This window comes from Lepus europaeus, chromosome 10 (assembly GCF_033115175.1).
Source record: "Lepus europaeus isolate LE1 chromosome 10, mLepTim1.pri, whole genome shotgun sequence".
In the NCBI taxonomy this organism is placed as follows: domain Eukaryota; kingdom Metazoa; phylum Chordata; class Mammalia; order Lagomorpha; family Leporidae; genus Lepus; species Lepus europaeus.
Window position 1 is genome coordinate 6942402 of NC_084836.1, and position 12315 is coordinate 6954716.

General features: G+C 46.7%; 1 protein-coding gene across 5 annotated transcripts in view; it reads left to right on the forward strand.

Moving 5' to 3' along the window:
- The window catches only part of SLC25A17 (solute carrier family 25 member 17), a 90356-nt gene that overhangs the window by 27197 nt on the left and 50844 nt on the right, over positions 1-12315 (forward strand). For all 5 annotated transcript variants that reach the window (XM_062202797.1, XM_062202798.1, XM_062202800.1 and 2 more), the window contains exons 5-8: positions 6543-6659; positions 7817-7962; positions 8058-8153; positions 12206-12288. In XM_062202797.1, coding sequence (XP_062058781.1) covers positions 6543-6659; positions 7817-7962; positions 8058-8153; positions 12206-12288 — 442 coding nt within the window. The remainder of the gene's footprint in view (positions 1-6542; positions 6660-7816; positions 7963-8057; positions 8154-12205; positions 12289-12315) is intronic.

Genomic DNA, 12315 nt, shown 5'->3' on the forward strand with positions numbered 1-12315 from the left:
TACACATTTCTCCAGTGATGTTGAGCATCTGTTTATGTGCTTGTTGGCCAAGTCCTTTGTGGTTTTTTTTTTTTGGTTTCTTTTCGTTTTTTTGTTTGTTTGTTTGTTTGTTTGTTTTTGACAGGCAGAGTGGACAGTGAGAGAGAGAGAGAGAAAGGTCTTCCTTTGCCGTTGGTTCACCCTCCAATGGCCGCCGCGGCTGGCACACCGTGGCTGACACACCGCGCTGATCCGAACGCAGGAGCCAGGTGCTTCTCCTGGTCTCCCATGCGGGTGCAGGGCCCAAGCACTTGGGCCATCCTCCACTGCATTCCTGGGCCATAGCAGAGAGCTGGCCTGGAAGAGGGGCAACCGGGACAGAATCCGACGCCCCAACTGGGACTAGAACCCTGTGTGCCGGCGCCGCTAGGCAGAGGATTAGCCTGTTGAGCCACGGTGCCGGCCTCCTTTGTGTTTTAATCATGGTATTTTAATTTTTGTTCTTGAGTTGCAGGAATCCTTTATGTGGTATCATAAGGTAAACGTGTACTCTCTGTCCCTGGCTCCTGGCACAGCCCCTGAAAGTGTTGGGATTTCCTGAGTGGTAGCATCTTCTCTCATTCCTAGTGAGTCCCCTTTCAGCCTCTGCTGAGTGACCATGGGTCGCTTGCACAGCTTCTGGGTGGAGGCTAATCACCAGAGGAACCAACCACATGATTAGGGGAGGGGGGAGACTGAGTTCATCACTGGTTATGATCAGAGGGCTACTTGTATGTTCACGTTCTGTTCACTGAGTTTTACACCTGCCACGGTGAGTCCCGCTCTGGCTTAGGTGCCCTCGCTCTGTGCACTGCGTGCTGTCTGCTCCTGTCTTGGTGTCTGTTGTATACTGACACAGCTGCATATTCTTCCTCTGTGATTCAGCAGTAAGCTCTCTGACACAGAGATGCCATTTTCGTTATCTCCTCGTCCCCAGTGTCCGAGCACGCTGCCCGGTACACAGAAGGTGCTGGCTGAGTGTTGAATGAATTATTTACATCATTCATGCTGTTGTCTTCCCTGTTTTACTAACTGGCAACTCTGGTCTTTTAGTTACACTACCCCAACTTGTGAATTTATCCTCTTTCTCTCTGACCCTGCCTCCAGTCCATGGCTAAATCCTTTTTCATCTTCCTTCATACAGTATTCGACCACAGTAGTCTCCCCTATCCATGGAGGATACATTCTAGGACCCTTAGTGGATGCCTTAAACTGCAAATAGTTCCTGACCCTATGTACTCATGTGTGGGTGTTTTCCTGTATGTACATACATATGATAAAGCTTAATTTATGAATTAGGACCAGAGCTTATTCCCAGTAACTAATATAAAGTAGAATATTTAAATATACTGTAAAAAAGTTATTTAAAGTATATGAATTGTTTATTTCTGAAAACTGCCATGAATATTTTTGGACTATCGAGTCATGGAAACTGTGGAAAGCAAAACCAGTGCCGTACTCTCCCCACCACCGTCAGATCTTTGCCTGGCTGTCTCTGCACCCGCCCAGCTCATCGCCTGCTTCCTCCTTTGTCCCCTTCAGGCCGTGTGATCGTGTTAACACGTTAAGTGGGAGACCTTGTCCCACACAGCCCTGTGTGAACTGGCCCCCCTGTTCTCTGCACGCGTTGGCCTCTCCTGTCCTCCTTGGACCCCTGGCGTCTTTCACCCTAGATGGCCACGTGCTATTCTCTTCCAGCACGTGATGCGCTCTCTCCCCCTGCTCTGCTCGTGTTTTGTCCTTAGCCTTTGTCCTCTATCTTACATGTGTATCTTGTTTATTATCTGTCTCGGGTCTTAAATTGTAAGCTTCACAAAGACAGAGATGTTCATTTTTTGTTTACTGGTGTGCCCTCATCACACAGACCAGGGCTAGCACATACTGGACATGTGGTGTGCATTTGATGGGCAGACTGCTGGGAATGACTTGTGGAGGAAGGACTGTTCTTTCTGTCATATTCAGAGGAGCTGGGCCAGGATCTCAGTGTGTGAGGGGACTTCAAAAAGTTCATGGAAAATTCAATTAAAAGATAAGTTTAGTTTGGTACAGTTTTTTAAATCCACGCATAATTTTTCACAGTACACACTTTCTGTGAATTCTGTGATGATCTCTTCATAGTTGGTTATGCAGAAACACACAGAAGGTCATTTCAGTATTGCTAACCATGAACTGAGTTTCATATTTACTTCCAGTTGCTTTAAGAAGGTAGATTTAATGTCAATAGAAGTAAATATCTTGTTAACACCTATTAGAAAAAATAGACCATTGGGAGTGAAGGTGAATTTCTGTCTTTTGAGATTTTAAAAAATTAAAGTGGATAATCATTTGGTGCTTGGATTTGATCATGGTTCTCAGCCGAAGCTGATTTCAACCCACGGGGAGCATCTGGCAACGTCTGAAGACATTTTTGGTTGTCAGAGTGGAAGTGCTGCTGGTGTCTAATGGGTAGAGAGGTCAGGGGTGCTGCTGGTGTCTAATGGGTAGAGAGGTCGGGGTGCTGCTGAACATCCTACACAATAGCCCTGTGTGCACAACAGAATTATCCAGCCTGGAGTATCAATATTATCTCAGTTGAGAGACCCTTGATTAAAGAGTTTTATAATCCTTTGTAATCCTGAGATCCTTTGATTATAGTCCTCTTTTTCTGACAGTAGAGAATTCCTTGGAAATTACTTTTGTGAGTTTTAAATTTCTCTCAATAACATGTTTTTATGTCCTAATATATACGCATTCTTAAAATAATTAGAACAGCTTCTCTTCTTCCTCCTGTGAGTCCTGTTATCATAATCACTGTAGAAATGAGTTTCATTATCTCCAAGGAGAACTAAGAAGAGCATTCTTGTTATTCAAATTCAAAAAAATTATTATATTTTCACACAATAAAACCTATACAGCTTAATGCCCTGGTGAAGAGTTTGAAAACACAACCTTACATATAACTTATATGAAGAAGACACATCATTTTTATATGACTGAAATTTTTGAATAATTCCTTTTGAATGCCAGTGGTGTTATCGTTGTTGTGTATTTCCCGCCCTCAGGGCTTAAATCTGGCAAGATGGGTGTGTTCTGTTGTATACCCAGGAGGGTTCCTCCCTTGGGAGTCAAGTGGTTGAATTTGTGGCTTGGAGCTGCCGTGTCTTCTCTCAGTGAGTTTTATTTCCCAGGAGTGCATACCCAATTAGCATACTTCATTTTTGTTTTCTCACCACAACAAAGCAAACTCACTACTGGAAAAAACACTTTTTTAAGATTTCAGAAGTACATTGCTATGTTCCAGTTACTCCTTGTGCTGGGGCAGAAGGTCCCCTTTGCCCTCTGAAAAGTTTATTGAAGTGAACTGACAATAAATAGACTGACAGGAGAAAAGGCATCCAGACTTACCTTCCATGCATGGGAGAAATCACGGGTGAGTGACCACCTATGAAGCCAGTGGTGTTTGGTACCAATACGTAGATGGGGCAGAGGGAGGTATTTTTTGAAGGGTAGTGATTATTAGGGAGAATGAATGGGTCCAGAGACCAGACAGTGGTGGTTTTTTTTTAAGGTTTATTTATTTATTTATTTGAGAGAATTACAGAAAGAGGGAGAGACAGATCTTCTGTCCACTGGTTCTCTCTCCAGATAACTGCAATGGCCAGGGCTGAGCCACCCACACCAGGAGCCAGGAGTTTTATCCAGGTCTCCCATGTACGTGGCAAGGGTCCAGCACTTGGGCCATCTGCCACTGATTTTCCCACGTCATTAGCAGGGAGCCAGAGCAGAAACGGAGCAGCCGGGACATGAACTGGTGCCCGTATGGATGCTGGCATTGCAGGCAGTGGCTTTATCTGTTTTGCACCAATGCTGGCCCCAGCTTGCCACAGTGGCATATTAGGAGTGATCGGCCCTGGACTCCTTCACTGGGATCGGTGAATAGTTTTAGTTTGTTCAGTTTCTGATCTGCATCTCTTAGCTTTGTTTCAGACAAATGGTGTATTTTTTAAAAAGAAGGAAGAAGAAAACAGAACATTAGACATTAGAACTAGGAAAAACCAATCTCCTATCTTTAGGTAAATGAAAAATGAATATTCCCATCTTAGAGCTGAAGGGACATCCACAGCTTCAGACGGCAGGAGAGTTTTCTGCACAGGCTCATAAACAAGCAGGCAGCTTTCTCTAGGCGTCTGGCCTGTCAGGCGTCATTAAGAACTGGAATTGGTTGGGCATTTGGTACAGCAGTTAAGCTGCCCCTTGGGACCCATGCATCTCATATCATATCAGAGTTCCTGTGTTCCAATCCCAGCTGCACTCCAGATTTCTGGCATCCTGCTACTGCAGGTACTGGGAGGTGGGAGGTAGGAGGTGATGGTTCAAGTGGTTGGGTCCAGCCTACCCCGATTGAGTGCTGCCTCCTGGCTTCAGCTTAGCCCAGTCTAGGTTTTGAGGAGTGAACCAGTGACGGGAGCTGACTGGCTGTCTCTGTCCCCCTCACTCTCTGCTTTTCAAATAAATAAGGTAGATGATATTTTTCTAAAAGAAGAATTGAGTTGGAATCATGAACGTTTCTCCTCTGTGGAATGTTGTTCTAAGCTTGGTTATGTTCGTTGCAAATTCAGGTAGTTTTGTGTTCTCAAGTATTTTGAGTGTCTTTTCCCAGAATTATGGTAGTTAAGAAGTCCCACTCCATTTTGACTTATTGGATGAAAAAAAGTACTTGATTGTCACAGATGAAAAGCTTTGCAATACAAAATGTTTTTAGAAGGACTTATGTTCTCTTATTTAAATAATGTAGTGCATTTTTGTACTTGAGGTTGTCCTTAGGATCCTTTTGCTTTTTCAGCTGGTTAGTAATGGGGCTGTGAAAGCATGACATAATGGTTAAATCTCAATGTTGGGTGCATTGCCTCTTAAGTGCTTTGCGTGTGCCTCTCTTGACTAGAACGTGAAGGAAATTTCGATCTCTAAAGAATGTGTCTAGTGGGCAGTGGTTTTCACCTGTTTGGAAAGGTCTGCATACTTCGCCTCTCTGCAGCATTCATGTAAGCTGTGCTCTCTGGTTCTGAGCTCCCCGTCTTCCTTTTCTCTTAAGAAAATACCAACAGCCTGCCCAGTAGCACATTTTGATCTAATTTTTCTAGCTGGTGGTTTTTCTCTGTTGAGTAACGTATGCTTTGCGTTGAAGAACACATCCCAAAGTCTGGCAAATGGGCATGTTTTTATATCCTTCTCTCTTGACCTGTGGAGCACTAGCACTTTTTAAAGATGAGATCAACAAGAATCCTTTTCAGTAAAGCTTTTTCAGATTGTAATCAATGACTCAAATGACAGCGTGTGAATACGTTGTGGTTAACTAAAAATGACTCCTTGGTGTTACGTGAATTGACAAAGGTATAACAGGTCCAACTCAGAATGTGTTCTTATGGTGCTCCTAAAGAGTAGGCAGAAAAAAGATGCCTGGCTTGTGCAACTGTGTGCAACAGGGAAAGAACTGAATCTGAATCTCTTGACTGCTTCACCTTGGTTACCCTTGGTTAGAATATATTTTCTGTATGGCATGTTTAGAAATTTCTTAAAGCATTCTTTCTTCTTCTGTGTTTAAATGACTTTTAGTAAAAAATATTCTCTTCCTTACAGTGATGCCTCTTGACTCTTCATAGCATGAAGTGTGCCAGGCAGTTCAAGCATGTTTGTTTGCTGAGTTTGTTCAATGGTTCAGATGCTCAGTTACTAAATTTAAAATGTACAAGGTCTATGCCGTGTGTCAGGCACTTTGTTACAGTTCTATCTGGTATTTCTTCAATCATTTCAGGACTGAGGAGGACTATGGTAACATCTCCAGATGGTGTTAACTTGGGATCGTGTGTGTTCAGAAAAGAAGCATTGACTCATTCTGTTGTTCCACTCTGAGGCAGCCTTGGGGGGCCAAGATCTTGAGCTTGTAAGGATCCTGATGCTTGCCAAGCTGTTGTGGGTGTTTTGTGACACTTCATAACCATTGCTTGCTGCCTGCCTGCCCTAATTCTCCAAGCACGGAGGAACTCTTCTGCGAGCTTTCTAGTCCCTGATGAAGCACTCTGAATTGCCTCCACTTTCTCCCTCCTGTCACCCCTTGTACCAGGTCCGTCCTCACTTAGGTTAGCGTGGTACATTTATCTTCTCCAGTGCCGTAGACTTAGCTCGTTATCAATAAGCCATTCCCCCACTAAAGCTATTATTAAGAACTGAATTTAAAACCTCTATCAAGGTTGCTCTTTTGAATGCTAATAAGTAAGAAAGGCGAACACTGGTACATTGCCTCCTGTTCTACAAGCGAGGAACCCGGTACTCCCTCCTGTGAAGAGGTGCTGCTGCTAGTGATTTTGCTGCAGCAAGGCTTCCAAATTGCTTCTAATTATGGTGGCTTGTGTTGTACTCTGGCACAAAGGGACACCTCACCTGACATTACAGAAGTAGGCATGGAATATTGATGTATACTTTGAAATGGCAAAGCTTAAAAGGTTACATTTTGCTTTCCCTTTGTGTTGCCCTGTTTCTTTTTAAAGGAGTGGTGAATGTATTGCTAACAACTCCACTTTGGGTGGTAAACACCAGACTGAAGCTACAAGGGGCAAAATTTAGGAATGAAGACATTGTACCAACCAACTACAAAGGCATCGTTGGTAAGCATCTCTTGTACATGTTCCTTTTTTAAGAGTTTTTGCTTCTCTTGTGCTTGGGATCTGTTGCTGTGGTAAAGCCACATAGCATCCGGCTTCGAATCTCGGCTCTGAGGGATTATTGTCTCTGGATTCACAGGGGCTTAGCTCACGTGTCTGGATTCACAGGGGTTTACTCATCCAGGCTAACCTGAGCCCTATAGCCTGGGCACCGTGTGTAGACACCTCCTCCCAGGACCAGCCTGGGCACCGTGTGTGGACACCTCCTCCCAGGACCAGCCTGGGCACCGTGTGTAGACACCTCCTCCCAGGACCAGCCTGGGCACCGTGTGTAGACACCTCCTCCCAGGACCAGCCTGGGCACCCGTGTGTGGACACCTCCCAGGACCAGCCTGGGCACCGTGTGTAGACACCTCCCAGGACCAGCCTGGGCACCGTGTGTAGACACCTCCTCCCAGGACCAGCCTGGGCACCGTGTATGGACACCTCCTCCCAGGACCAGCCTGGGCACCGTGTGTAGACACCTCCTCCCAGGACCTCCTGGCATGTTCTTGTTGTGCTGATGGCAGAAGCACAGGGGGACACACCCAACTGTACAAGCCCATCTCAAGCCCCCGTTTGCCTCTGCTGAGGCTCTGCCAGCCAAAGCACGTCACGTGACCAAGCCCAGGACAAGGGATAGAGAAGGTGCGTAGGTGGCGCAGTAGGTGCAGAGTGAATGCTGTTGATAAATTGTCTACTGATTTTTTTCCCTAGTGTTGTTTTGGGATAAAGATACAAGATTGCCACGTGGTATCTTCGAGCTTCTGGTTTGTAATAGCACCAGGTTGCCAGGTTCTCCTTTCTCATGCATCTGTTTTTGTTACAAGAACACAAGTCAAATCCTGTGGATGGGCCTCCAGGAAACAATCTTATCTTCTGCACTAGGATCTTGTTGAGAAACAAAGTGTTTCAGTTCTGTAGGGCAGAGTTCCTGGTGGTGCATGTACTTGGGAAAATGTGCTCTTCTAGGTAGGTAGGAAGAGTGCCAGGAATTGCATTTGTTCCTCAGGGACTCGGTGACTGTTGGTGTCCGTCTGTTACCAAGACAGACTCACATTGCCCTCTCCCGTTTGGGGATCGTCGTCATGCTTCTCACAAGTCCCCGGTTTCTTGCTTAGATGCTTTTCATCAGATCATTCGAGATGAAGGAATCTTAGCTCTGTGGAACGGCACGTTTCCCTCCTTGCTGTTGGTCTTCAATCCTGCCATCCAGTTCATGTTCTATGAAGGTTTGAAACGGCAGCTTTTAAAGAAACGGATGAAGGTAACTCCTGATTTTGGAAGCAGCCAGGTGATCCGCGGCGGCGGCCCCGTCTCACTGCTCCGATTGACGTGCTTCCTTCTTTCTTTGCTCTCCAGCTTTCGTCTTTGGATGTGTTCATCATCGGTGCAGTAGCCAAAGCGATTGCGACCACAGTCACCTATCCCTTGCAGACGATACAGTCAATTCTGAGGGTGAGTGCTGGGGTTCTCCCTGCGTGAATGCATAGCCTTCTGTTTAGGTTGACATGACCCTTCCGTTTTCCACGTCTGATGTTCTGCTAACCAGGCTGGCTTTCAGTTGGCTTCCTGTTTGGCTTGGTGTGATGTTTGTGTTGGCAGTTTCTTAAGTAAATAGAAAAGTCTTATGTGGAAGGTTTTTTTTTTTGTTTTAAGATTAATTTCTTTGAAAATCAGAGTTAGAAAGAAGGAGGCCGGCGCCGCGGCTCAACAGGCTAATCCTCCGCCTTGCGGCGCCGGCACACCGGGTTCTAGTCCCGGTCAGGGCACCGATCCTGTCCCGGTTGCCCCTCTTCCAGGCCAGCTCTCTGCTGTGGCCAGGGAGTGCAGTGGAGGATGGCCCAAGTGCTTGGGCCCTGCACCCCATGGGAGACCAGGAGAAGCACCTGGCTCCTGCTATCAGATCAGCGTGGTGCACTGGCCGCAGCGCACTGGCCGCGGCGGCCATTGGAGGGTGAACCAATGGCAAAAAGGAAGACCTTTCTCTCTGTCTCTCTCTCTCAGTGTCCACTCTTCCTGTCAAAAAAAAAAAAAAAAGAAAGAGGGAGGGAGAGAGAGAGAGAGACGCCTTCCATCCATTGGTTCACTCCCCAGATGGCTGCAGTGGCCAGGGTTGGGCCATGCCAAAGCCAGGAGCTACATCCAGGTATCCTGTGTGGGTGGCAGGGAGCCCAAGCCCTTGGGTCATCTTCTGCTGCTTTTCCCAGGCTGTTAGCAGGGAGCTATTTCAGAAGTAGATCAGGGTCTGTTGCTGTAGCTTAGTGGGTAAAGCCACAGCTTGTGGCGCCAGCAACCCATATGGGCACCTGCACCCACGAAGGAGACCCAGAAGAAGCTCCTGGCTTTGGACTGGCCCAACTACAGCCATTGCAGCCATTTGGGGAGTGAACCAGTCGATGGACGTTTTCTCTCTGTCTCTGTCTAACTCTGACTTTCAAATAAACAAATAAATCTTAAAAAAAAAAAAAGTAGAGCAGCCAGGACAGGGACCAGCTTCCGTATGGGATGCTGGCATCACAGGTGGCGGTTTTACCTGCTACATCACAGTGCCGGCCCCAGAAGTGTTCTTTAACCACCTCTGGAAAGCATGCGTGTTTGTCCTTCTGCAGGTTGATTCATGTGGTGCACTAGGGCAGACTCTTCCCTGCACAGTCCCGGGTTCGTGTTGGTGCACTCAGGAGGAGTGCAACTGACCTTTCCCACAGGACTTTGATATTTCTGCTTTTTCACTCATTCAATCGGTGTATTGTACACTAAGCACCCACTCTGCGCAAGGAGCTGGGAATGCAATGGTAAATAACACAGTCACGGTCCCTGCCCTCTTGGAGCTGGTGGAAAGGGAAGTGAACAGATAAACAAGCAGAATAAGTAAATAGGTCGTTAGGAATGAGAAGAGCGCTATAGAGGAAGCAAACAGCATTCTGTGCTGGGTGTGGGGATCATCTTGTAGTGGGAGGAGCGCATTTCAGTCAAGATGCAAAGGAAGATAAGGACTTAGCCCTGCAAGAAAGGAGGAAAGCACGGGTGGAGGGAGCGTGGTGCATCCTGGGAACTGAAAGGAGGCCTGTGGGGCTGTAGGGTGGCTCAGGGTGAGATTGGACAAGTCGCAGGGAGGTTGTAGGTGAGGACTGTAGGGAGTGCATAGGTATTCTCGGCACACTGGGAAGCTTTGGAAGTGCTGTGAGCTAGGGAATAATGTAATCTGATTTACACTTTTTTTAAAGATTTATTTATTAATTTGAAAGAGTTACACAGAGAGAAAAGGAGAGGCAGAAAGAGAGAGAGAGAGAGAGAGAGGTCTTCTGTCCGCTGTTCACTCCCCAGCTGGCCGCAACGGCCGGAACTGCATTGATCCAAAGCCAGGAGCCAGGAGCCTCCTCCGGGTCTCCCACATGGCCACAGGGCCCCAAGGACCTGGGCCATCTTCTACTGCTTTCCCAGGCCACAGCAGAGAGCTGGATCAGAAGTGGAGCAGCCGATAATCATCTGTCTTCGGCGCTGGCACCCTGGGTTTTAGTCCCGGTTGGGGCACCGAATTCTGTCCCGGTTGCCCCTCTTCCAGTCCAGCTCTCTGCTGTGGCCTGGGAAGGCAGTGGAGGATGGCCCAAGTGCTTGGGCCCTGCACCCGCATGGGAGACCAGGAGGAAGCACCTGGCTCCTGGCTTCGGATTGGCGCAGCACGCTGGCCGTAGTGGCCATTTGGGGGTGAACCAACAGAAGGAAGACCTTTCTCTCTGTCTCTCTCTCTCTAACTCTGCCTGTCAAAAAAAAAAAAGAAGTGGAGCAGCCGAGTCTCAAACCGATGTCCATGTGGGAAAGCTTTAGCCAGCTGAGCCACAGCACTGGCCCCTGATCTACACTTTCTAGAATGTTGCGGCTGCTATGTGGTGAATTGGTTAGAAGCTAAGAGAGAAGGGAAGGAGTTGATCAGATAGGAGACCATTTCAATAATCCAGGTAAGGAGAATGATGGCCTGGACCAGGGTGATAGCAATGGAGAGGAGAGATGGGACATGGGCAGTAAGATCTGTTTGGGGAGAAAAAATTTAAAAGATTCATGGCTAAATAAAATGGGGGTGGTACTAAGAATATTTTATTTCAAAAAATTACTACTCTTTGGAAATTGATATTTTATTTAAAGAAATTCAGTAGCACCCACATAAATATATTTTAACACTTTTATAATATAACATGTATTATGAAAGCTTACATTGTAGACATTCTAATTGGGTAGTGTTTATCGGGTCTTCCTAAAGAACTGGAAGTTGTTAAGCTAAGCTATAAACATCTAAATCATTGAGACTGGCATTGTGGCATGGTGAGTTAAGCCTCCACTTCGATGCAGGGATCCCTGCATATCAGAGGACTGAAGTCCCGGCTCCTTTGCTTCCCACCCAGCTTCCTGTTAATGCACCTGGGAAGGCGGAGGAAGGTGACTCAAGTGTTTGGGCCCTTGCCACTCCTGGGGGAGACCCAAATGGAGCTCTTGGCTCCTAGCTTCGGCCTGGCCTAGCCCCGCCCCAACTGCTGCATCTATCTGGGGAGTGAGCCAGCAGATGGAAGATATCTCTTTCTCTGTCTCTCTCTCATTTGTTTGAAAGACAGAGTGACAGAGATCTTCCATCTACTGGCTCAATCCCCAAATTGCTGAAATAGCCAGGGCTGGTCCAGGCTGAAGCCAGGAGCCTGGAACCCCATCTAGACCTCCAACCTGAGTGTATGGGCCCAAGAACGTGGGCCATCTCTTTCCGCTTTCTCAGGCACGTTAGCAGAGAACTGGATCAGAAGCAGAGCAGCCAGAACTAAAACCAGCACCCGAATGGGATGCCAGCATTGCATGCAGTGGCTTAACCTGCTGCACCACAGCTCTGGCCGCAGTAAATACATCTTTAAAAAAAATCTAAACTAATATGCTGCGCATTTTGTTTTGTTTTGTTTTTGATACAGAATTGTCCCTATAATTTTCTGTAAAATGAAAATCCTCATGCTTGCTTCATTGAAAAAAATGTATTTTCATTTATTTATTTGAGAGGTAGAGTTATAGACAGACAGAGGGAGAGACAGAGAGAGAGGTCTTCCATCCAGCGGTTCACTCCCCAAAAGGCCACAATAGCCAGAGCTGAGCCAATCCGAAGCCAGGAGCCAGGAACATCCTCCAGGTCTCCCACACGGGTACAGGGGCCCGGGTAGTTGGGCCATCTTCCACTGCTTTCCCAGGCCCTAAGCAGAGAGCTGGATAAGAAGGGGAGCAGCCAGGACACAAACTGGCACCCATATGGGATGCCGTGCCACAGGCAGAGGCTTAGTGTAGTAAACCACAGTGCCGGCCCCTAAACATTTCAGTATTTAAATGAAAAATAGAGAATTGATGGTTCTGTAGTACCAATTGGATGTTTTTATTATTGTACACTGTAAGACATTATTGGTACAACATAATTTCCTCTCCAGATAAAAGTTAAGATGAAGAAAGCAGTAATAATGACTTATCTTTGTGTTCTCCTTCCCTAGTTTGGACGTCACAGACTAAACCCAGAAAACAGAACACTGGGGAGTCTTCGGAATGTGCTCTACCTTCTTCACCAGCGAGTGAGGTGAGCTGTGCTGATGGCTCGCGTTCT